Source organism: Megalopta genalis, chromosome 1 (genome assembly GCF_051020955.1).
Source record: "Megalopta genalis isolate 19385.01 chromosome 1, iyMegGena1_principal, whole genome shotgun sequence".
Taxonomy (NCBI): Eukaryota; Metazoa; Arthropoda; class Insecta; order Hymenoptera; family Halictidae; genus Megalopta; species Megalopta genalis.
Genome location: NC_135013.1, coordinates 1,179,862 through 1,206,004, shown reverse-complemented (window position 1 = coordinate 1,206,004; position 26,143 = coordinate 1,179,862). Strand labels below are relative to the sequence as shown.

Genomic DNA, 26,143 nt, shown 5'->3' with positions numbered 1-26,143 from the left:
AAGTATAAATATGAATATTTCTAAAAAAAAATTCGAATTCGAATTGTTTATTTTGATTTAGTAAATTAAGAAATTCAAGCCTGAACATCTTCGAGGGATAACGACGATAGATTGTTAGCAATTAATTTTCACTCCAGCGGCGAAGAACTAGTTTTAAATGAAAAAGAAAAATAACTGGCGATAAGTCTGTTCGCATAGACACAATACAGAGGTTCTCGTGGCGCAAGGATGCGTAAGACTACTACGTGGTTTTGCGGAAACTTACGATATAATAACGTCGCATTAGAAGGAAAGTGGATCTGTGGATGACTAACGTGATTTCAATGACTAATTTACTCGAACAAAAACTGCGGTGACGGACAAAACAGTGTAATTGAACAAAATATAATGGACAGTAAATAAACACGGGTTATTACCACTGGATTGCCGGAGCGGGTCAATTAGGATCATTTACGATTTTATATATAGTGTTATATACATATGTATATATAGAAGAACTTAAGTAACTTTTTTATAACATATGATGATTGTTTAAAACTTGTGTTAGTCATAATTCTATTAAAAATTAACATATGTTTTAAAAATATATTAAAAACTTATTTATATATATGAAAAACTTAATTAATTTTTTATTATATACATTTTATTAATATTTATATATTGTAAATATTATAAGATAAATATATATGTATAAAGATGTATAACATAAATATATAACATTACATTATTATATATTACATATTACATTATATAAATTATAATTATAATATACTTATTTATTACTATTTATTGTTACTCATTATTATTATATATAATTATATTATAATTAATTATATATTATATTATAACTCATTATTATATATTAATATTATAATAATTAATATATTATAATTAACTCATTATATTATAATTGACTCGCTCTGACAATCTAGTGTTAATTGAACGCAAGTCCACGGCACAATTATACATGCAATGCAATAGATAGTCTTAATAGAATTGTTTAAAAAGAACACTCAGAATTGACGAAGTTTTTCCATGTTAACGAAAAGTGAATTTTACACGACAAATTAGTCGGTCCACGACGACTCAATTTTTTACGTGTAACGAAACACGTTTTCTTTGAACTGTGATATTTTTGCCAAAAGAATTCGAGCCGCCGTTCGAAGCTCGAGTGGTCGAAATGGAAGGCGGACATCTGTTCGCCGACCGATACGAGGTGTTGGAGGAGCTCGGCAAAGGACGATACGGCACCGTCAGAAGAGTCATCGAGAGATCATCCGGGACAAGCTTCGCCGCCAAATTCGTCAGGACCATCAAGACTAAGGATCGGGAACAAGTGCGGGAGGAGATTCGAATTATGAACATGCTGAGGCATCCGAAGCTTCTTCTTCTGGCCGCTGCTTACGAGAGTCCTCGAGAGATCGTTATGATTACCGAATAGTAAGCAGCCGACGAAATTCTTCGCTGATTCTTCCAGTTTCTTATTTATCGACGATCGTATATTCCGGAATTAATCGAACACCGTAAATTCTTTTCCACAGCATTTCCGGCGGCGAATTGTTCGAGCGGGTCGTCGCCGACGACTTCACGCTGACCGAGAGGGACAGCATACTATTTATGAGACAAATCTGCGAGGGCGTCGAGTATATGCACCAGAATAAAGTGGTTCACTTGGACTTGAAGGTAAAACAAGATGCTGTTAAAATTATGTACAGTGATTCGCATTGATGTACGGATATCTTTTAAGATAGAATAAAAATGAAAGATATAGAGAGAAATAAATAGAAATAAATAGAAATGAATAGAAATGAATACTGGGTGTCCCAAAAATGTCTCGCAATCCGGAAATGGCGGGTTCCTCGGATCATTTGAAGCAACTTCTTCCTTAAAAAAATTTTCTCTGATGCATCGTTAAGGAGTTATTAACGAAAAACAGTGACCAATAAGAATCTAGTACGGCTGACGCGAGGCGGCCCAACCAACCAGCGTACGAAACCCAGTTCTGCTCATTGGCTCGGTCGCCTCGCGCCAACCGAGCTCTCGCCTCTCATTGATCACTGTATTTCGTTAATAACTTGTTAACGGTGCCTCGGAGAAAATTTTCGTAAAGGAAAAAGTTGCTTCGAATGACCTGAGAAACCCGCCACTTTCGTATTGCGAGACATTTTTGGGACACCCTGTAGAAATAAATAAAAATGGATAGAAATGAATAAAAATAAATAAGAAATATTATAATAAATAATATTAATTAAATTAATATTATAATAAATATTATAATATTAATATTAAAAATAAATAGAAATAAACAGAAATAAATAGAAGGAAACAGAAAGAAATAGAAATAAATGAAAATAAAAACCTATTGTTTAAAATCATAGTTATTATAATCATTGCCCATTAACTTAGTCTCTCTAACATCTCCAAAAAGAGATCCCAGTTGTTTCGTTCAATTCCAAACGAATTGTAATACCGTTCGAAAAGACGTCCGAACATAAACGCGAGTCACTGTCCGCGAAAACATTCTCTTCTCCCAATTACAATTCCACTTTGGCAACTGTTCGCAGCCGGAGAACATAATGTGCAGAACGCGAACGTCCCATCAGATCAAGCTGATCGACTTCGGCCTCGCGCAAACCCTGAAGCCGGACACACCGATCAGAGTGCTGTTCGGCACGCCGGAATTCATTCCGCCGGAAATCATAAGCTACGAGCCGATCGGCACCGAATCGGACATGTGGAGCGTCGGCGTGATTTGCTACGTTCTGTGAGTGCTTGTCGAATTAAGAGAACTGTATTTTTTATACGAGGGCCCGAGGGTGTGCGCCGGACGTTTAAACAACGCTTTAAATCGTTCAGATTAACCGGTTTGTCGCCGTTTATGGGCGACAATGACGCCGAAACCTTCGCCAACATTACGCGGGCGGATTACGACCTGGAAGACGAAGCATTCGACGCGATATCGAACGACGCCAAGGACTTCATCAGCGGCTTGCTCGTCAAGCGAAAGGAGTACGTGATTAGTAGGAATTTTTGATTGATTTTATCTGTCGCGTAACCGATGCTCGCGAATCGTAACGTCACGTACACTCGCCGACAAAAAATTATGAAACGTGTTACACGAACGCGTGTTCCTGGGTGTAGCGAATGCTCTTAACATACGTCAAAAATTTTATTTTCTCGTTGCTTTTTGTTTCTTTTTTATTCTTGTTTTAATTTTGTATTTAAAGTTCCGTAATTTTCGTCGGTAAATGTGTATTTGTCCGGCTTTGTTTCTACGGGGTGACCCAAAATACTCGTCTTGCAAATAATTCAAAATAATGTTAAACCGCGCTTTGTTTCTAGGAGAAATTCTGATAATCGAGATCCGACAGTTCTGACAATTTTTACTATTTTATAGATTGCGAATGTCGGCGAGGAAGTGCCTGAAGCACCCGTGGATGGCGCAGCACACAGAAGCTATGAGCAGAATAGCCTTGCCGACAGAGAAATTGAAGAAGTTCATAGTACGAAGAAAGTGGCAGGTAGGAACAAAGGAAAATGTTCGTTGCGTTTGCAGTGGCGTTGCTTTCCGTTTGCATAATCGACGATGATACGTCGCTTCGGCTTTAACGATAGCAGAATTTGTGAGAAATTTTTGGTCTTTTCTAATATTTTTCGAAGCGTATTGTCGAAGCTCGATATTAAATGTTGCATTATTTCCTAGAACACGCCACCAAACCGAACTAAGCTAACTTATCGAGTAGGCTTGCACGAAATGTCGGATTTTCGAATAAAAACTAATCAAAATTATGATCCATTTGTTTCGATAGAATTTCCTCGACGAGCTTTTAATGTAGAAATTCCATTTTCAAAGAAGTTCTGGTTTTCCGAATGAGTAAAATTGAATGAACAATTATATATAATTGTAATCGTTACCGATAGGTAAACATATAACTATAATACAGTAATGTCTCTCTAACTGATGCCCAGATTGCGCACAAAAATGGACAATTTGGGAAGAGGAGACACGATTATTCTATCCTTGCGATTTATTTTTATAGTTATAAATTGTCCACAATTATAAAAACAAGCCGCGAGGCTCGAATAATTGTATCTCCTCTTCCCAAATTATCCATTTTAGTGGACAATCTGAGCGTCGGTAAGGGAGACATTACTGTAATTAGAAGTCATATATTATTTTTTATAGAAATAACATATTATTTCTAATATAGAAATACGCGAACATAGGATTTTGTTAAGTTCTCGTTTAAACATAGCTAAAAACATAAAAGCTGTTTCAAGTTTATAATTATGGACAAACAACAAAGCATAAGCAGGGTGACAAACATTTACAATAAAAGTCCGACATTTCCTGCGCGCCGGTCCGACGCATAACGACCCTAATACCAGCATGGTTTGACCGAATGGTGTGCTTGTGTGTTTCCGTTTGTTGCAACAGAAAACAGGAAACGCCATTCGTGCGCTTGGAAGAATGGCAATCCTATCGGCGAACAACCGAAGAAGTCCTACGGCGACGGTGGAGTCTTCGCCGACGTCGGAGCCGTCGTCGAATCCGATCGATTGTCCGCGGACGATCGACGGGGATCGATCGTCGGCCGACGGGCCGAGAAGATACGTCGTCGAGAGCAGAGCCGAGACCAGTCCGAGTCCGAGCCCGAGCCCGAGCCCGGCGGCGGACGCCGCAAAGAGAAACGTGTATTCCTTCTGTTACAAGACGGAGGTGAGCATCTTTCCGAAGGAAACGTTAGACGCTGGACGAAAGATTGAAGCGTCGTCGGACCTTGACGGGTCCAGCTTGAAAAACGAACCTCCGAGGGACCTCGCGAGATCGTGTTCATGGGAAACTGAGACCGGGGGGGGCCCGGAAACTGACACCGCCGGTCGTCACCACGAGGAGAACACGGCGGACCGAACAGCCGTTTCCGCGGAGGAGTCAGTTTCTGCGGAGGAAACGCTCGGAGAGGGAATGGAGATGATCACGGAGTACCAAACGGAGGAGTCGATCCTGATCAAGGAGGATACGTCGATCCTCGGGACCGTCCGTTTCGAGGAGAAGCGGCTGAGCAACTTGGAATACGAGGAGACGAGGGACTACGGCAGCGTTCGGGAGGAGCTGCTGAAATCGAAGGTCGAGGACGAGGCCGGCAATTCCGAGTCATTCTCGACGTTGCCCGTTCAGAGAGAGCTCGATCGAGAAGAGATCGTCTCGGAGGAGAAGGATCGAAACGAGAAATTGGACCGCGAAGCGGGCACGATCTCCCAGAAATCTCGGAGGGTCTTCAGAGGCGATTCTCGGGACTCGGGAATCGGCGATTGCTCCTCGAATCTGTCCGCTTCTCTGCAACACGTCAACGAGATCGGTATCTCGTCGATCAAGGAGGAGGAGGATAGCGAGAACAATAATGGTAACGCGAGGGATGTCTCGAAACATCTGGAGCACCGCAAGACGTTCGAGAAGATAGCCGACACGCCGGAGAATAGTCCCGCTGCTGTGACAATGAGTGGTGTGACCAAAGCTTCACGTGATTTTAATCGGCATGAAGGTGTGTCTACTGCGCGGTTTGCTTTTCTGACAGCTTCACCTGTGGTTTTTATCAAATATATATACAGGGTGTCCCAAGAATGTCTCGCAATTCGGTAATGGCGGGTTTCTCGGATCATTTGAAGCAACTTTTTCCTTTACAAAAATTTTCTCCGAGGCACCGTTAACGAGTTATTAACGAAAAACAGTGACCAATAAGAATCGAGTACGGCTGACGCGAGGCGGCCTAGCCAACCAGCGCACGAAGCCCAGTTCCGCTCATTGGCTCGGTCGCCTCGCGTCAGCCGAGCTCGCCTCTCATTGGTCACTGTTTTTCGTTAATAACTCGTTAACGGTACCTCGGAGAACATTTTCGCAAAGGAAAAAGTTGCTTCAAGTGACCTTAGGAACCTTCCATTTCCGGATTGTGAGACATTTTCAGGACACCCAGTACATACAGTAAATTCTCCTTAATTGATGCTCAGCTTGGAAACGAAAATGGACAATTGTTTCGTATCAATCGTCGTACACGTGTTCGTAATTCCAGATTCCACCGAAATTGAGGACCCGCGGCTGCTAATCGGTCGGATCCGAAGCAAGTTCGTGCCAACCGGCAACGTGAGTCGCACAGCGAAATTGTTCGAGAAGGAGGCAGCAGCGTCGAAACCACCGGCGACCATAAATCCAGTGGCGCAACGCGCGTACCCCACCGTCCCCGTGACCGCTGCGAAACCTCACAACGAGAGGGTGCAGAAAGCGTTTGCATTCTGGAACAAATAATCGAGACGAAAAAAACCAAGTTCACGGGAGGCACTCAAGCGCGTTAGCAGATAGTGGATTTCGAAAATGGGCGCGTTGCGACGCGTCGGGACCGCTTTTCAGCTGTCTTCCGTTTGAAACTCGTATCGATGAGATTATTAACGATAATTGATTTTCGAAATCGCACACTTCTTACCAAACATTTATCCGATTGTCACGCGCGATTTCACCGTGTTGCGATTTCACCGCGACGATCCGCGTTTTAGAAATTAAGCGTACCGTTACAGTCACGACAGACAAAGTATTTATTTAAATAATTTCTATCAGCCCCGCGTCTTCTCTCGACGCCTACGGGGGTCTCGCGACAACGTTTTTATGCTACTCGGATCCCGTTTCCGGTTACATACTTTGTAATCGACATACATACTTTGTAATGTTACATACTTTGAGCGCTGAGTTGCCCGACGTTGAGCGTGCGCCATGGACCGCCCACTCGGTACGAAAAAGCCTACCGTGGGCTGCGTACTTTTTACGAAAGAGCGCAAATTGAGCAGACTGAATTTTCATCGCAAGGTATATATCGATTGTAACTGAAATAAATTATGCGGTGACCTCGAAAGCCTCGATAACCGTTTAATACATTGAGCAACGATAACACGAACGATATAACAGTGATAAATTATATCTTTTAAATTGAAAATTTCATAATTTTATATCGCGTGGTAAATCTCGAAGCAGGGTTCGATACGTAAGCCAATGTTACATTTTTTGCGTTCGTAACGCGAGTCGGTTTCGCGATTATTTTTAGTGCAAACAGCGCATTCGCGTAGCGAAGAATGTTTTTTTATTTTCTTTAGTTACGCAAGATGCAGGGAAATGCCTCTCCGTTAACCGAAATGGAAAGTCGTTCGAACGAGCTCTTCCTCCTTTAGTCTCTACTCTATGCGGTGGGTATTCTCGCAAAATATCTTTTATGAGAAACGGATGAAATTTTTCAAATGTGTCAGTTTTATTATTAGCATTTTTATAAAGAATATACGGATGGTATGTAGCGAGGTTTAAGAGGTGGAAGAAATATTTTCTATACCGTTTTGTGCTTTTTCAAACGCGGCGAAGCGAACTCAAAATCGTATCGATTTTATCAACTGCGCCTATCGAGGCATCGTAGTCTGCTACATACTTTGATTTTCAAATCAAAATCGAACGGTTATGCGAAAACGCATATATGGGTTCGTAGCCAAAATCAAATGGTTGTGTGAGAACGCATATATGGGTTCATAGCGCTTAAAGGGTTAAGAGCGATCGGATGTTCGATTTTAAGATGTAACGTTTCGCGTGGACGAGACGATTCGGTGATTCCTGAGGTGTTCCTCGCACGCGCGAGGCATTTCGGACGTTCGATTCGCGAACGATGTTACGCGGGCGGACGCCATTTCGGTTTCTCGACGCGTGTAAATAGCTGTCGATGACATTTTACAGAGACGTAGCGGTGTAACAATGTACTTACTACTTCACTTCTATTTGCACCTTTTAGTTTTCTTGCGAGCATACGGAACCGATTACATGTATTATTATTGTTGTAAGTTATACGTGAATAAAACAAAAAGGCAATAATTGGCTTTTGGCATGGCTGGCCGTGTTGTAATCCGACGTCTATGATCGTGTCGAATTTAACTTTATGTTAAACATATATATGTACAAATCAATTGATTATTAACAATTGATAAGAACCAAAGAAACGATTGAGATTGATATAAAAGCAAAAGGAGCGATTAACGTTAATAATACAAAACTTTATTGTAAACAGCGATCGCGGATCGCATTCATCTCTCACAAAAATAAGTAGAATCAATTGTAAAGGAATAGAAATATGTGTGAAATTGAAAAACACAGCCGGACCCATATTCGGCTCGTTGTAATTACTAAAGACAGAAATAAGTGACTCGCGGTTCATGCGGACAATTTTTCTTCCGTAGAAAAATCCGCGGGATCCAGTCGTTGCTTCGCAGTCGGTGAAAATGTATTCGTTACGAACTGAAAATGTGTGGCTTCATAGAAACCATCACGGATTCATCGCCGATCTCCAAATACCTAATATCGTTCTCCGTCACAGGCTCCCAGATGACTTTGATGTGCTCGTCGAGGCACGGCGTAGGATTTCTATGCGAAAAATATTTATTCCACAACAACGCCGGAAATTAAACTCGTACGATTCAGCTTGTCGCTCTAAAGGACGCTCACCCTGTTTTACCGAAATTGGTCCACATGGTAGTTAAACGTTCTATCATCGTTCTATCCTTCGTTCCTACCGCTGGTGGTTCCGGATCGTCGGTTCTTAGGGAAGCCAGATAAAACAGATACGCCATTTCATCGACGTGCGATGCTCCTGAAACGTTCGTTCGTTCGTTAACATACGTTTTTAAGTTGCAAGCGTGCAGAACGTAGCCGAAATGATTCGCGATCTTTCAAGAGGCTAACCTCAAAATTTGAAACTATTAAATTCATTGACTTCGCGAATATTAGAATCATTTATTTAAAAACCGTTGAACGATTGTCAGTTGGCGTTAATGATAAAAATTAAATATAGGAGATTTAACCCTTTCGGTACGAGCGCCGGATATATCCGGCATCCATCTGATCACCTGTGTGGCCGAGCGCCGGATATACAGGGTATTCCAAAATTATGGTATTTCCGGGAAATGAGTGGTTCCCGAGATCATTTGAAGCAACTTTTTCCTTAGCGAAAATATTCTACGAGGCTTCGTTCGCGAGTTATCGACAAAAAACAGTGACCAATGAGAGGCGAGCTCGATTGGCGCGAGGCGGCCGAGCCAACGAGCGCGCAAAGCCCAGATCCGCTGATTGGCTCGGCTGCCTTGCGCCAACCGAGCTCGTCTTTGATTGGTCAGCGTTTTTCGTTAATAACTCGTGAACGAAGCATCGTAAAACATTTTTGCTAAGGAAAAAGTTGCTACAAATGACCCCAGGAACCCCTCATTTTCCGGAAATACCATAATTTTGGGACAACCTGTATACCGGCATCCATCCGATGACCGGTATGGACAAGCGCCGAATACATCTGGCATTCATGCGAGCCATATTTCTGCCATATTAGAAATTATTCTAATAAAGTCTTTTCTTACAAGGATTCCGAAAAAACAGCTATAGGTATAATCGTCGTTCGATCTGAATTGATTTACAAAATTTAAGGTTACATTTTTGTTCGAAACTTGTTCATAGATTTGAACATATTGTAGGCCCATTACAGAATGTTTACAGGAAACGAAAGATTTAGAAACGGATTAAGCATAGTTATTACTTAAGAAAATCTTTGTACAAAAGTGGACCGACCCACTGTGCTATGTGCGCATTTTCGGCGCGGCACCCCGTACAGTGGGAATGTCACGACTGACAGCGCGCTTGTACCGAAAGGGTTAAGAGGTACAGTAGTGTCTCCCTAACTGACGCTCAAATTGTGCACAGAAATGGACAATTTGGGAAGAGAAGATACGATTATTCGAGCCTTGCGGCTCCGTTGTTGACAATTCGTAACTATAAAAAACGAATCGCAAGGCTCAAATAATCGTATCTCCTCTTCCCAAATTCTCCATTTTTGTAGACAATCCGAGCGTCAATCAGAGAGACATTACTGTACTGTGAAATATTTGGCGGATATCGGCGAGCGATTTTAAACATTTTCGAATCTGATTCCAACGATTCTGAGTCTGCGAGTAAACTCGGTATACGAGTAGAATGAGTATAATACTCTCTGAAAATTGAACCGGTTCCCGCGATATTCCGTGTATGAAATTTTGATCGCGAATCGTTCGAAAAGCTGGATTACCCTTGATGACACGTTTGACCAGCGCGTCCGTGTGCGTTATCTGAGTACCGACGTACGTGTACACATAAAAGTAAGTGGGCGGTGTCGATCTCTTCACCCGGTCCTCTACAAATATTTTCGCAGGAATGCCGAAATAACAGTCGCTTACATAACGCACGAATTCGTCCATGTTATCCATGGTAATCGGCATTCCATTTAAATAGGTTTCTTTAACGGTCGCGTACAATTTTTTGGTTTTCTCAGGGCTGAGATTTTTCAACGAAGCCAATTTTTTCACCGTTAGCGGTAACCAGTCGTTGAACCTCCTTATCGACGGCGGCGTCGTATCTGGAAGATGAAACAAATAGTTGTGAACACCTTCTTCGACCATTCGATGCTGGACGATTTAAGTACAGTAATTTCTGCCAGAAATGTTTGGAGGTCGACTAGCATGCCGATGTACATTAATACATACAGGATGTTCCAAAATTATGGTACTTCTGGGAAATTAGAGATTACTGAGGTCATTCGAAGCAACTTTTTCCTTTACAAAAATTTTCTCCGAGGCATCGTTAACGAGTTATCAACGAAAAAGAGTGACCAATGAGAGGCGAGCTCGGCTGGCGCGAGGCGACCGAGCCAATGAGCGGAACTGGGCTTCGTGCGCTGGTTGGCTGGGCCGCCTAGCGCCAAGGCGAGCTCGCCACTCATTGGTCAACTGCTTTTCCTCAATAACTCGTAAACGATGCCTCGGAAAAAATTTTTGTAAAGGAAGAAGTTACTTCGAATCACCTCGGGAACTCCTCATTTTCCGCTAATGCCATAATCTTGAGACATCCTATATAACTACATAGTAATACATAGAATAAGAACGATGACTTAACTATTTTATTTCTAATCTTTTGCCACGATTCAAAGGTAATTCGGAGGCCAAGCAGACCACTTTGCGTCGTCTTCCGTCGATCCTTAGCATCGTCATGGCGATAAATTACATAGGCGTAGGACTAGCACAGGGAAATTCACAGCAACCCGAAATTTGGCATTTCCGGGAGAAATTACTGTATTCGACTGTTCGAACTAAATCTTCGAATAATCGAGGATTCGATTGTCCCAACATTTCAATTATACCAACATTGAAATGTTCGAGCATATGCGGTCGATACGAACAGCTGAATAAACATGCACCATATTATACGGACCACCTTTCATAAACATCAGAAACTCGTGCGACGTGTATCCAACAATAACAGGAACAGTCGTGTCCATGGTGATCATCTTTTCCAGAGGAAACGGCAAGACTGGATCGTCCGCCATGTAGTCGGGATTCAGTCCAAAGGGGAGGTCTAACGCTTTTAGTTCCTGCAAGAAGTACGCGAGAATAACAATTATTTCACCGCGTGTGCTCTTATGCCGGCAATAAGTACGTTTGCCAACGCAAATGCTATAATCGTCTGTAAATTGGCTCCCCACTACAGTAATGTCTCTCTAATTGACGCTCAGATTGTTCACAGAAATGGACAATTTGGGAAGAGGAGATACGATTATTCGAGCCTCGCGGTTTATTTTCATAGTTATAAATTGTCCACAATTATAAAAACGAGCCACGAGGCTCGAATAATCGTATCTACTCTTCCCAAATTGTCCATTTTTCTGCACAATCTGAGTGTCGGTTAGGGAGACATCATTGTACAGTACAATTCCATTCACCGTAACGCGATCCTCCTCTGGACTTATTTTAGTTTGCGACAGGATCAATTTGAAATTTATACGTGTCGATTTTCAATCTTCAAAACGTCGCGACTGCTTTTATTACAAATTCTTCCCCAATCTTCTTACATCGGACAAGCAAAGCTGCTCTTAGACAATGACAGTGATACATGCGCATACTTGCTAACGTGCTTCCATATGTTTCTGTCAGTCATCTAGAAACACGTGTAACTTGTCGAGGCACGAATGTGAACATGCGAAAAAATTTCCTCGAACAAGAAAATGCGAACAAGAAAAAATTTCCTCGCGTTACGGTAAAAGCCATTCTACTGTGTCGTGGGGCGCATCGATAATTATAATTATTGATAATTGAGCCATATTTATTTTGAAAGTGGCATAAGTCACTTTTTCAAAAAAATCGAGTTAATGGTAACGCTAATTACAATTGAACGGTATCTTTTCATTTAAAAAAAAAAAAAAGAAAAAAAAAAGTGACTTATGCCACTTTAAAGATAAACGGCTCAATTATCGATAATATAGTATTCCAAGAAAACTCGTTTGCCTCGACTTCGAGAATGCCTTCGTAAGCCTTCACGATTTTCTTGGCGTCGATGGTGCGCAGGTATCGAAGAACTTCTTCGGGATCGGTGGAATCCTTGCCGAGCAGCTTGGCGAGCTTGAAACAGCGCTCCGGTCGGCTTTGATTCATAACCCACGAACAATTCAGCAATCCGCTCTGTAGGATCGCTTTGTGGAACAGTCCTGCGGAAACGAGACAACGATACGGACAATTCGTGGGATTCTTATCGGTGGTTTAAACATCGTTTATCGCGATTTCGCGCGTAGGGTAAGCGCATTCGAACTTTGACAGAGAAGATAAGACCTTTTACGCCAATAAATTGACAACTCGAGCTATATTTATTATTCTTAAACTTGAATATTTACTTTCCTCGAAATGTTGGATCTCTGAAAGCACGAATTTCGTTAAAAAGCGTAACATAAAGAAACCATACGCGTGCATATATTATTGCGATTATGTATCTATTACTGCGAGCCAAATACTGTGGACGTTCCGATTACAGCGTGTCAAATACTGCGGACGTCCGATTACTTCGCGTCAAATACAGCGGACATCCGATTACTGCGAGCTAAATACTGCGGACGTTCCGATTACTGCGTGTCATACCTACCGTAGTAATCACAGTTTTAATTAATTTATTGGCTTTTGATTTTTTTTATATATTTTTATTATTTATAATTTTTTATATATTTAATATTATCAATTTATGATATACAAGTAATAAATTGACAATATTAAATACATAAAAAATTATGAGATTCATTTTTAGAAGATTACACGCTATAAAATGTTAGATTTTATTACTTTTATCAAATACCGCAGTATTTGGGGCGTCCGCAACAATACCCACACTTACCCTAGCAGCTGGTCTTTTTCGGTCGATCGACAAATGAATTCGCGTTACATACCTCGTGCTCGCGGCGACACTGATAATGCGTGGCACAACACTCCTCCGGTGCTAGCGCCAAAAACTGTAACGTTGTTCGGATCACCACCGAAATTCGCGATGTTCTCCTTGACCCATTCCAGAGCAGCGATCAAGTCCTTCAGTCCTTGGTTGCCCGGTGCTAATTTGTGGCCCAGATTCAAGAAACCTATGGACATCCCGTTGCAGGAGGATTAATTATAAAATAAAGAATGGATTAATTATAAAATAAAAAATGGGTTAATTATAAAATAAAAATATACGAAAATGTAAAAAAAAGCCACTAGTACCAGAACAAATATTTGTTCTAGTACCAAGTACTAGTGTTTTTGTTTACATTTTCTTACATTTTCTTAATAATAGGTAAGTAACATTTTTTTAGTATTTTCCCCGTTAAATAGTTACTATACTCGTGCCCAAATACTGCTGATCGTCAATTCAGGGAAACAATATTTGTTCTAGCACCAAGTACTAGTATTTTCGTTTACATTTTCGTACATTTGTTTAATAATAGGTGAGTAACATTTTTTAAATATTTTCCCCGTTAAATAGTTATTATACTCGAGCCCAAATACTGCTGTTCGTCAATTCGGGAAAACAATATCTGTTCTAGCACCAAGTACTAGTATTTTCGTTTACATTTTCTTGAGTAACATTTTTTAAATATTTTTCCCGTTAAATACTTATTATACCAGCCCAAATACTGCTGATCGTCAATTCCAAAGAACGTGGCCGTCGTATCACGATTATCTCAATTTCCGTGTCGAGGATTTTCGTTTATCGGTGCAATCGAATGATGCACGAAATGATAAACGAAACTCACCGAAAGCGCCGAGTCTGTGATTAGTCGAAACAACCACGACGTCCTTCGCCAGCAAATAGTCAGGCTGCTTCTCTAGAAAGGTGGCACTTCCTACACGGAACGCGCCTCCATGGATCCAGAACATCACTGGTTTACATTCTTGGAGCGAATTGGTGTAAACGTTTAGATAAAGACAATCCTCTTGGCCAGTTACTCTCTCGACATCGAGTTCGTGTAATTGCGTGCAACGCCTCCCATGAGGTATCCGAACGTCCTTGACATCGGTCCATGGTGCCGGTGGTTGCGGATCCTAAGTGTCATAAATTTCGTTCAATCGTTTCAATAGAGATAAAGCGTAACAATTTGAAGCTTTGCACCGATTTTCATTACAGTTTTATTCGCATAAATGTACAGTAAATTCTTCCCAATTTTATTTCATAAATTTTATTTTCTAAAGAAAAATGAACAATTTGAGTCTCGCGGCTCATTTTTATAGTTGCCGATTGTCAATTATATTGTGAAAATTATAAAAACGAGGTGCGAGGCTCGAACAATCGTATCACCTCTTCCCAAATTCTCCGTTGTTGTTTACAAGCTGAAGGACAATTAGGGAGAATTTACTGTACTCGATCCGATTCGCTGATAAACAGACTACGAATTTTTTACGCATTTACGGCAACAATTCGTGGATGAAATCGGAAACGAAAAATTATTTAACACAGAGATACCGGGTCGCCATTAATCACGATTTATTAAAATAGGTAACGAAAGAAAAATAATATTTTTGTTTAGCTCTGTCACCTTGCAATTAACGCCGACAGCTTTTATTATGGAAGCTGGTAAATATTGATTTTATTCGGCGGCAGACACGCGATATCTGTCTTCCACTTTATCTAATGTACATGTGCTATTTACGTACACATTAGCTGTTTTGTCTCGCTTGCTATAGGCAGAAGGAAATGCATTTTCACTGGGAATTGTAACTATTCAAAAATATTAATTTAAAATTAACGATTAATCATTTTCCTAGAAAATAGTGTGCTTTCGACATTGAAAGATCTATCGCTACGATTTTAAGTCAAATTGAAAAGTAGAACTACAGAGTAAATTCTCCCAAATTGTCCATTTTTGTGTACAAGCTAATTAATCAATTAGAGGGAGAATATACTGTGGTAAGAAAAGTCCCATGAAAGACGCTCAAAATTTCAGGTTGATCGGTCCAGTATCTTCGTGTTAACCCTTTCATAGGCACTGAGAACTAAGCTTCCCATCCACTTGAAATGTGCTGCCATTTATATACAGGGTGTCCCAAAAATGTCTCGCAATCCGAAAGTGGCGGGTTCCTCTGGTCATTCGAAGCAACTTTATCCTTTACAAAAATTTTCTCCGAGGCACCATTAACGAGTTATTGACGAAAAACAGCGACCAATGAGAGGCGAGCTCGGCTGGCGCGAGGCGACCGAGCCAATGAGCGGAACTGGGCTTCGCGCGCTGGTTGGCTGGGCCGCCTCGCGTCAGCCGTACTCGATTCTTATTGGTCACTGTTTTTCGTCAATAACTCGTTAACGGTGCCTCGGAGAAAATTTTTGTAAAGGAAGAAGTTGTTTCAAATGATCTGAGAAACCTGCTAGACACCCTGTATATGTCCCACCACCCCTAATTTTAAGAGGTGAAAAATGCAAAATACCAGGAAAGCGAATAACAGCTGTATTACCATATGATAAAATTATGCTAAGTGAATATTCCAATTTCTTGAAAATTCATATTATGCCCACGAGAGGATTAATCGTCGTTTAAACGTTAAAATAACGCGATTTAAATTTCGTTCTTAAACGCCGGATACGCTCGCACCGTCGGTAACGTTGAAAACACTGCGAGAGTTCTAACTTCAGACTTTACATTTTGACAGCACGTTAATCGCGCGAGAACGTGCGAAATCAGTTTGTCTCGACGATATATTAAAAATATATTTTTAAAAAATCGATGCAGGCGATCTATTACCTTGAATCTGAGATCGCCGACAGGAGGAGCAGCGAACGGTATCTCGTGAAACGCGATGAAAGAGCGACCAAGACCGAGGACGTTTTCCTGAACGGCGCCTCGCAACTTTCCCTGCTTCACCGTGACTATCGGATCGGACATTGTCGACTGGAGCCTAATCAACTTGTTCACAACGGACCACTGTGTTCTGCGGATAGATTTGGTGCACGACGTGAATCGCGTCTGCATCGCGATCTTATATATACATATTTGCTTATCGTGAGAGAGCTTGGATATCAGGAACGGTGACGTCAGACCGATACACAGTTCGTAAACGGGACAGCTTCAGGGGGACCGTGCGCCGCGAAGATCGGTGTCAACAACGTATCAAACGTGATCCGACCATAATAAATGAATGGGCAGGTTTCGTTTATCCGTTAGCTACATTGTTGACGCGCGCGACGATGATTTCGGCAGAATAATGTAAATGCGAAAGATTTATGGAACGCGGTGGTGCATAAATTTCACGAACAACAACGACGACGATGTCTGCGCGCCTGCGAAACGTCGCAAATTCCACGCGAAAATTATGATCAACTTTCCAGGACAACGGACCTCGCTAAATAATTTTACGCCCGGCGGATGCAGAGTCAAATGCGAGCCAAGAGTGTTTAGCTGCAAAATTAGCCGTTAAATTATTTGATTTTTGATCGCACACGGAAAGAGAAAGCGTACTTTTCACTCACGCGTCATTGTAGCAAGAAAGGAAACAAAGACTCGTGGAAACTGAAAAATTAGCCATTAAATCATTTAACTTTTAATCGCACACGAAAAGAGGAAGCGTACTTTTGACTCACGCGTCGTTGTAGCAAGAAAGGAAACAGAGACTCGTGGGAACTGCAAAATTAGCCATTAAATTAATTGATTTTTGATTGAACACGGAAAGAGAAGAGAAAGCGTACTTTTAACTTACGAGTTGTTGTAGAAAGAAAGGAAAGAGAGGCTCGTGGGTCACGCGTGACCGTGCGTCCGCCGGCGCTAGGTTAACCGTTTCTACATTTGCAGAAAACCTAACCGCGTGGAAACAATGCTCGCGATACTATCGTCCGTATTGCTCGCGATCCGTGCCTTGAAATCCAATGAAATAGATCATGGCGAATCGTTTAGGTTAATCGTTCCTACATCTGCAGGAAAGCTAACCGCGTGGAAACAATGCTCGCGATCCGTCCCTTGAAATCCGACGAGGATGAAATAGATCACGGCGAATCCGTTTAGTGACTGAACATTTTCAATACCTTCGTGGTTCGCTTCGAACTTCGTCGCACACTTCGGGTAAGTGACAAGTGCCGAATGCCAAATGCGCGCGCGATGCCGCGCGATCCTAGACGAAATTAATGATCCGTTAGTTATTCAGAATCTTTAATGCTTCTTGAACATTCTTGCGGTGTTAAATGAATCGACCGACTTCATGATTTTTCATAATATTTCCTTATGCATGCGATGCGCTTACATTTTTGCCGCAACGGCGAACGCAAAAACATCATTTTCAAACTGGTAGAATCCCCCACCACTCTGGAAATATTATACATTCCTGTTTTTTATGGACGAATTGATTTCTAGATTCTTTGATTTCTTGTCGCGATGTTTACTTGGATTTTCCGACGGTTCTAGAATCGCGACATCGTGACTTCGATGCATTTGGAAATTTCTGAGGTTCAGGGACATTTGTAGCTGTGCCAGTTAGCGACTAATACCAAAAAGTAATCTTTCCATCGGTTTTCATAACATTGAATACGCAAATAAACAACCGCATAGAGATCCGCGGTCTGTGGGCAATAAATTGCTTACTTTTATCAGATTGTGTATCAATGATTTGACAATAACGATAACAAGTACAACAACACTTGTAGTGCGATATTTGATCTTCGAGGATTCCGAGCTTTCGAGTGTGACTTCGACTTCTCGAAATGGAGAAGTCATTCCGATCGAATTAACAAATATTGTTTTCTTCGCGCATCGCGCTCGCTTATACCCGGGAATATAATGGAAAATGAATCGATATTTATTCGTATGTATCATTCTTAGCGGTCGGTCCATCGGTTTTGTTAGTTTAATCGATAATAACCGTCCACTCGCTGCTTATACAGGGTGTCCCAAAAATGTCTCGCAATCCGGAAATGGCGGGTTTCTCGGAAAAAATTGCTTCAAATGACCTGAGGAACCCGCCACTTTCGGATTGCGAGACATTTTTGGGACACCCTGTACATCTCACACGCGCTTGTTGCATTCTACTTAATCATCGAATTAAGTTTTTTATTCGGTTTTATATTTCATATCTGTATTTGGTATTTATATATACATTTATGTTTTATATTTTACTTATTTCCTTCCCACTGTTTAAAATGAATGTATGAAGGAACATCGTGATAAATTAAAATAAAAAAGTGGAGTATCGTGATAAGTACACAAATGGAATTGTTCAGCAACATTATTTGTCGTTCGACTGCACATATTTGTGCAAAAAATAAAACTGTTCTAATTGTAAGAAATAGAAGATAAACGGAAGATATTACAATTCACCATTTCTCTTGATAATTTTAACAAGTCGAACATAACGTAAAAATATTCACAAATTTTTCTAATCTATTTATCGTTCTCTCTCTCTCTCTCTCTCTCTCTCTCTCTCTTTCTCTCTTTCTATTTTATCTACCGACTGTTGTCCTTCATACATAAAAGTCGCAATCCACTTGTCATCATTTTTAAACTCCTCGCGTATCAAATAATAAAAGAAATTACATTACTTGAATTCAGGGCAGCAATGTGATCGGAATAAAAAATACGATATGTGGGCTGCTGTGAGATCGACAGTTATCAAAAATTAATCGGTGCTTATTTGTCTTCTTTTTTCTTGTTTATTCGCCCTCGTATTTATGAAATGATTGGTAAAAATCTAAAAATAAAAATTCCCACGTAAACGTCTATAGTCTAGTGATGACACGGCATGATCACAGACAGTCGAAGTTCCATTTGAATTTCGACGTGTTTCGTAAGAAATAATTACAATTCTATTACAAACAACTAACGTAAAATACGTACAGTCCGCCGAGGACACGAGGTGACGCTGAGGACATACAACAAAACGTATCGATATCCATTCATTTACACTTTTTATTTCCTTTAATTTTTTTTACACACAAAAAGAAAATTACATACACCTTTATTTTCCATCATTTGTGAGTAAACAATGTATAACGACAAAAGACGATGGAAAATACAAATCCGGCTAACTTATATCTCATATTAACGGGGGTATTTTCATATCACAAACTATTTAATCTTTCGTTTACTATACGTTAAACGTGAAATTTGATTTTTCCTCGAAGATATGGGGTCCCATAATGGACATCTTCGACTCTTCGTCAATCTCCAAGTAATTCAATTTGTCCTTTCTCACCGGCTCCCAAATAACCTTGACGCAATCGTCGAGAGGTGGGGTAGGATTTCTGGATTAAAAGTACCGTAATGTCTCTCTAATTGACGCCCAGATTGCGCACAAAAATAAACAATTTGGGAACAGGAGATACGATTATTCGAGCCTTGCGGTTTATTTTTATAGTTACAAATTGTCCACAATTATAAAAACGAGCCGCAAGACTCGAATAATCGTATCTCCTCTTCCCAAATTGTTCATTTTAGTGGACAATCTGAGCGTCAGTAAGGGAGACATTACTATACTATGCATTATAGGTAAATATAATATAAAAAATATATTATACATAAATATTGCAAATAAATCATATTTGAACTTTACGATCGACATACCCCGTTTTGGCAAAATTAGCCCACATTGTGCATAATCGGTTTATCATAATTCGGTCCTTGGTACCTTCGCTTGGTGGCGCGGCGCTTACAGCAGGGTAATAGAACAAATACGACGTATCATCCTGATGAGTCGTCACTAAAATAAGCATTCGTTACATTTATTTAAAAAAAAAAAGACGGATATAACAAGTTCAACATTTTCACGTCGAAATATTTTTCAAATAATTTTTTGAATTATGAAATTCTTTAAACAGCGTCTCTTATAAGAGATCACAAAAACAGAAAGTGAAAAATAATAAACAGTAATTTAATCTAAACGTTTAAAAATAACCTCGAATAAAATAGAAGTTACAAAGTGCATTACATGCGAATTTACGTATCTGCATTTTTAAATATTCTAAATTGTGATTACCGTTGAATATCTTTCGTAGTGGCACTTCGTATGTTTGATTACCAACATACGTAAATATGTAAAAGTACAATGGTTGCGAAGAGTATTTTACTTGATTCTTCGCTAACAATTGCAAGGGAATATTACATTTCACGTCGGATGAGAATTCCAAGAAATTAGACAACAAATCTTCGTGTATCGAAGACTGTCCTTCGAAATACCAATTCTTGATAGTTTCCAGAAATTCTTCTGTATCTCCAATTTCAAATTGTTCCGTTTTCAGACAATGTGGATAAAATCGCAGTAGATAATCGGTGGTCAGTGGTAGCTTGTCCTCGAAATCTTCTACAATGAAAGAAATAACATATTTCAAATGATTTTGTAAATATTTTATTAATTTAATACTTTAATTTCATTAAGTCGTGTAAACGGAAAATTACGCTCTATAAATAGCATGGTCTCAAGGGTTGTGTAACCGCATATCACAGGAATATTAAAAACAGTTGAAAGTAATTTTTCCTTTGGCAAAGGTAAAACAGGATCATCTGACATGTCATCGTTATTGATATTAACTAAACACGTGAAAGTCGGTAGGTTTTTCAGATTACACTCCTATAAAATAATAAGAGTCGATTAGTAGAAAGATATGGACAAGGTACGGTGAGAACGATATCTTGCCAGTTCCTGTTGAAATCTATATTGGACCGTTACAATATCCTTGGCGGGTAGTTTTCGCAAAATTTTGACTATTTCCTCGGGATCCTTGGTGTTTATGCCAAGTTGTTGCAAAAATTGTCTTATAAATTCAGGTCCGGATGTCATGCAAGGACTTATCAAACATCCACCTGATATAATTGCTTTGTGAATAAGTCCTGTAATCATTTTCAAATTTTAATTAAACAACGATTACCACTCGCACAGTTGTTTATAGCAACGAAAATTGTTTTACCTTTCGCGCGAGGCGACATTGCTAAACAGTGAGCTATAACTGCTCCACAACTACCACCGTACACTGTGACATTGTTTGGGTCACCTCCAAAATTGGCGATGTTCTGCTTGATCCATTCCAAACCAGCTATCACATCTTTCACGCCCAGATTACCAGGTGCAACCTTGTGTTGTAGATTCAAAAAGCCTTCAAAATGTCAATACATTTCTTTTCAATTATTGATCTTAGTTGTTATCAATTATTGGTCTTTAGTTAATTAAACAAAAATAGTGAGTAGTAATTGCAAAAGAAAAGTAAGAATATCTTTTAATGTCAATACATTTCTTTTCAATAATTGGTCTTTGTTGTTATCAATTATTGATCTTTAGCTAGCTAAACAAAAGTAGTAAGTAATAATTGCAAAAGAAAAGTAAGAATATCTTTTAATATATGGTTTTATGAATATAAATATACAACTAACCGAAAATACCCAATCTGTAATTAAGTGTAACGACGACAACGTCTTTCGTAAGTAGATAATCAGGCCTGAACATTGCATGGCTACCAGATCCTTCTACAAATGCACCGTAGTGCAACCACACTATGACTGGTTTACATCCACTTAGTGAATTAGTATAAACGTTAAGATATAGGCAATCCTCGTCCCCGATGATATGATACTGTTTAGATCCTTGTATACATGCTCTTCCAGTACCTTGGGAAACATCCTTGATACCAGTCCATGGTGCTACTGGTTGTGGATTCTAGGATATAATATAATATAATATAACATTAGTTCTATTATTATACGAAAAAGAAAATGATAATAATAGCTATAAGTTTACATAAAATTTAAATTTAATAATTTCTTGTTTCAAAGTTGAACCAAATTTGGTGAGCATTACCGTGAATCGAAGTTCACCAACAGGAGGAGCAGCGAAAGGTATTTCATGAAAACCAATGTACGGGAAGCCCAGAACACCATCGTGAAGAGCACCCTGTAGTTTTCCCTGCTTAATTGTAATCGTTGGCTTCTCCATTGCTAACGGTTACCTCACCATTTTACCTACTTTTATATATTTGTTTCCACAAATTTATGTTAATATATGAGCATAAAAGTTTTGAAAATAGTCAATTATTTGCCTAATTAGTGATAACAAGTTATTATGCACAATTACGAAGTCAATAGCTTCGATGCATATTAGTTATACTATTTAGTTATATATATTATTTATTGATTTATTATTTATTTTAGTTATATATATACTATAGAGAGATTCCATATAATATTTCTATTTTGAAATATTATGACCTTGGAAAAATGATTTTGCTGTTCTCCACAGATGGAGAGCTTATTACCGTTTTTTTAAAGCCAAACATAGAATCGAAATGAACACCTTGCAATGGAAGGAAGGTCACAGCGTGATTCGCCCTTTGATTTGCGAACCATGCTCAGAATCAAAAGATTTTACACTCTGTAACTTTGTTGGTAGTCGAATGAACAATATTAAGTGCTTTCTTTCGAGTCGTTTTAAAACAATTTTAAACGCGCACCCATAAATTAACTTCACGTTTATCAACTGCTTATTATGCGAAAACACTATGTTAGAAAGATATGAACGGTGCAAAAGAAAAGTAGATCTTCGAGTTTTAAAATGAGTCCAGATTTATTATTATTTATCATTAAAATGATAAATTCGGCAATTGAGAAATACTAACTGCATCACGTCCACGAAAACAAAGTTACTACTCTTTTAAAAAAAAAAACGTGAATATAGTCAATATAGATACATGTACATTATAAATATTACATAACAGTGTATATAAATACAATATCAAGTCACATCGTTATCTTCATAAACTATTGTATAAAAAATATAATTCTGTTATTTTAGTACAGGCACTGTGTTGAACGTTTATAGCAGTTTGGTAGTCGTCGTCTAATTAAGAGTTCATTACGTTTGTTTAGGAATGACATATTTTTTTGCTGATCATGCTTCAATTAAAACGAGAGAAAAGATGTTGCATTAATAACTAACGTTTCATCTTATCGAGTATCGGAACAACCATATCGAATGATGGACGTTTCCCCGGGTCTTCGTTCATACAGATCCTAATCAGTTTAGCAAGGTGAGGCGAGATTCCCGGTGGTATACTGACGCGCAATTCTTCGAGAGCAATCTGTAAAAAATAAACAATAAAATTACAATCAAGGTGTAGGGGACAATAAATTTGCTTTGAGTTCACTGAACTAACTTTCATGCCGCATTCCATCGGAGAAAGATCAGCGAACGGAACTTCTCTAGTTGCAAGTTCCCACAATAGAACGGCAAAACTCCACATGTCGCTGGCCTCCAGATTTATATCTGCCGCACGCTTACTCAATGCTTCCGGTGACATCCACGCTGGTTCATAAATGCGACCAACCTCTTGGAATGAGAACTTCGAATCAGCCATATTTACACGAGCCGTCAAATCTTCGTCAATCTGTAACATCACGTTTATTCGTTGCAAACATATTAAAAAATCAAGATCCTTCAATCACTAATATTTAATTTAGAAAACAAAAGTACCATGATATGTTTACTGTTCAAATGAAATCTGCATCTGTTCTGCCTCTCAAGTCCGTGAAGAAATGCCATAGCTCTAGCAACATCGAGAGCAAGTCTCAATGCTCGTGCCGTGTCGACGACTACACCTGTACCCCCGTGTAACAATCTGTGCAAACTACCACGCGCCATGTACTGCGAGACGGTTGCTAATTGCGGTGGTTGATTAACACAGCCAAGAACGGGTAGAACATTCGGATGGGAGAAGATTCTTAACTTTGGAAATTCTTCGTTGAAATCTCTGGAGATCCTCGATGTACATTCACGTATGGTCAAGATCTTCGCTACTATGTCATTATTTTGCCAACGTCCTCGCCAAGTCTCGCCACTTGGTGTAGTTGCCAAAAGAGTGTGCAACAACAAATCTGCCATGTTAATCCCTTTATGCCTTGACAATGTTGCATCTCCTGTATAAAGTGTTTAATGCTGTCATTACGAAGCTAACGTCGTTGTAATCAGTATTTAAAAATCTGTATAAAATAAACTTCCTTACGGCTTCTGGTTTTCAAGCCCAGCCAACTTTGATCCTTGAATTGAATCTTTTTCAAGTCCTGTCCATATTCTACAGCCAGATCTAAAAATCAAAATTATACGATAAAATAGATTGCGACGATCAATCACTTAATAACTTGATATTGTATCTATTCTTATTCATTACGTACCATGTAATCTTTTAGCAAGTAGACCTCTTGCCTTATCCAACGGAGTATCCCCATCTTTATTTGCGATAGATACACGAGCACCTGCTGCCACCAACTCTTCGGCAACAGCTTGATCACCCCAGAAACATGCATAATGAAGGGCAGTGTTCCCATGTTCATTTGTTACATTAACGTCTGCTCGATTTCTGAGCAACTGTAAATTTGTAACATTAAAACCTGTTCTACCACTAAGCAACAGTAAATTTATAACCGATTAAGTTTGTTATATGGTAAGCATCTTTTACCAGCTGAACTATCTCCTTGTGTCCATGAGCGGAAGCCAGATGAAGAGGAGTATCGTCTCCTCTATTGGTAGCATTTATTCGTGCTCCTCTACTAACTAGTAATTCTGCCAATTTTAGATGTCCCTCTTTACAGCACCAGTGAAGTGGACTAAATCCATGATCGTCGCTGCACATGAATAAAACAAAATTATTATGACATTATCGATGAGGAAACAAATTAAAAAGTAAAAAAGTTATATTATTAATAACTAATTAAACTATAAATACAGCAATCATGCAAGTCCAAAATAATAAAACTGTGGAATTAAAGAAATAAAATGGTTAACAGTTTAAGGAAAGATTAGATAAAAATGAAACTTGAAGATCAAACTTTACTCCGAAAAAAGAAGTTATTTTTGCATTTACCCCTGATTCATGTCATGTTCAGTATCATCCAGCCAAACACGCACTTGCATGGCATTCCCTTCACGACACCATTGAAAAATATCTTCCATTTTTTTTGATTTATCAAATGAAGTAAGAAAGATGTGTAAATACTGCGGCAGAGGAGTGGCAGTGTTCCGTGCTCCACAACACTGGTCGTCATATACTAAATATAACCATATTTCCGCGGAACCGACACTGACACAAAAACTACATAACTTCAATTAGACTACGCGCACAGTTATACTTCTCCGAAGATATTGTCCGATTAAACATTGAAAACAAGACAGCAGATTAATATGTTTGTAATATCGAATAATGTTTAATGGAACAGTTTTGGATGATACCACACACATGCACGATTATGCATGTGACCATATATGACCGGACGGATCCCAAACTACCGCAATCAGGACGTGGTTGTGTGGTTACTTCATATGTACTTCCCACATATGCGAGTACTGTACTGCCATAAAAATTGAATGCGGAGAATGGTGACACACGGTATTTTTACAGACTCGAGACTTTTTTAGAATTTGTAATCTTGAGGTCTCCGAATTGCGAAATCTGACATATTGTTTACAGATAAAGTTTCTGTCATTCTAAATCCAGGATCCTATTACTTTATGTTATTTAACGTAGCAGATGAAAAACACAAAAGAATATTGTATAAAAAATTGAGAATATCTGGAAATATACAATGTGCAATAATATTCAATACATATAGGGTATCATGTCAAAGCGAAACTGAAACTGTAATTTTGTCAATTTTAATTTCTATTTTATTCTAATTTGTGGAATTACATATTCTAAAAGAATAATTCTATAGAATCAAATACGTGTTTATATATACATATGTACACACACATCTCCCTAGAATTGTTGTTTTGGTATTTCTATACTTCGTGAAGACACAATCATTTATAC

At 39.3% G+C, this 26,143-nt stretch overlaps 4 protein-coding genes across 12 annotated transcripts in view; 1 reads left to right on the top strand and 3 right to left on the bottom strand.

The window, feature by feature from the left end:
- LOC117223860 (uncharacterized) overlaps window positions 1–7,894 on the top strand; it is a 99,420-nt gene extending 91,526 nt beyond the window's left edge. For 2 of the 4 annotated variants that reach the window (XM_076528798.1, XM_076528799.1), the window contains 7 exons: window positions 1,146–1,440; window positions 1,542–1,683; window positions 2,565–2,764; window positions 2,857–3,009; window positions 3,398–3,521; window positions 4,439–5,543; window positions 6,069–7,894. In XM_076528798.1, coding sequence (XP_076384913.1) covers window positions 1,146–1,440; window positions 1,542–1,683; window positions 2,565–2,764; window positions 2,857–3,009; window positions 3,398–3,521; window positions 4,439–5,543; window positions 6,069–6,301 — 2,252 coding nt within the window. In that variant the 3' untranslated portion in view covers window positions 6,302–7,894. Of the gene's footprint in view, window positions 1–1,145; window positions 1,441–1,541; window positions 1,684–2,564; window positions 2,765–2,856; window positions 3,021–3,397; window positions 3,522–4,438; window positions 5,544–6,068 lie in introns of those variants that run through there. The other 2 variants (XM_076528802.1, XM_076528807.1) reach the window with 2 other exon arrangements.
- Window positions 7,895–8,052: 158 nt separating this feature from the next.
- LOC117224186 (esterase FE4) lies at window positions 8,053–17,534 on the bottom strand. Of its 6 annotated transcripts, none has more exons than XM_033476969.2 (9): window positions 17,393–17,534; window positions 16,119–16,305; window positions 14,139–14,427; window positions 13,299–13,484; window positions 12,373–12,572; window positions 11,303–11,462; window positions 10,125–10,451; window positions 8,522–8,666; window positions 8,053–8,440 (listed from the first exon to the last, which is right to left on the bottom strand). In XM_033476969.2, the coding sequence occupies exons 2-9, from the start codon at window positions 16,257–16,259 to the stop codon at window positions 8,308–8,310; spliced, it is 1,581 nt and encodes a 526-aa protein (XP_033332860.1). In that variant the 5' UTR covers window positions 16,260–16,305; window positions 17,393–17,534; the 3' UTR covers window positions 8,053–8,307. The 6 variants fall into 6 exon arrangements, with proteins under 6 accessions (XP_033332860.1, XP_033332877.1, XP_033332851.1 ...); XM_033476986.2 differs by lacking the exon at window positions 17,393–17,534 and adding an exon at window positions 17,071–17,368 and having other exon boundaries at window positions 16,119–16,340; XM_033476960.2 differs by lacking the exon at window positions 17,393–17,534 and adding an exon at window positions 17,071–17,368.
- A 1,713-nt stretch (window positions 17,535–19,247) lies between these two features.
- On the bottom strand, window positions 19,248–22,302 carry LOC117224222 (esterase FE4). Its single transcript, XM_033477006.2, has 8 exons — window positions 22,144–22,302; window positions 21,720–22,002; window positions 21,260–21,445; window positions 20,989–21,182; window positions 20,751–20,922; window positions 20,332–20,655; window positions 19,920–20,055; window positions 19,248–19,600 (listed from the first exon to the last, which is right to left on the bottom strand). The coding sequence occupies exons 1-8, from the start codon at window positions 22,276–22,278 to the stop codon at window positions 19,444–19,446; spliced, it is 1,587 nt and encodes a 528-aa protein (XP_033332897.2). The 5' UTR covers window positions 22,279–22,302; the 3' UTR covers window positions 19,248–19,443.
- Window positions 22,303–22,880: 578 nt separating this feature from the next.
- Ilk (integrin linked kinase) lies at window positions 22,881–25,654 on the bottom strand. Its single transcript, XM_033477020.2, has 7 exons — window positions 25,199–25,654; window positions 24,794–24,959; window positions 24,510–24,702; window positions 24,341–24,421; window positions 23,812–24,254; window positions 23,495–23,725; window positions 22,881–23,419 (listed from the first exon to the last, which is right to left on the bottom strand). Exons 1-7 carry the CDS (start codon window positions 25,285–25,287, stop codon window positions 23,273–23,275), a joined length of 1,350 nt encoding a protein of 449 aa, XP_033332911.1. The 5' UTR covers window positions 25,288–25,654; the 3' UTR covers window positions 22,881–23,272.
- Between the last annotated feature and the right edge of the window lie 489 nt (window positions 25,655–26,143).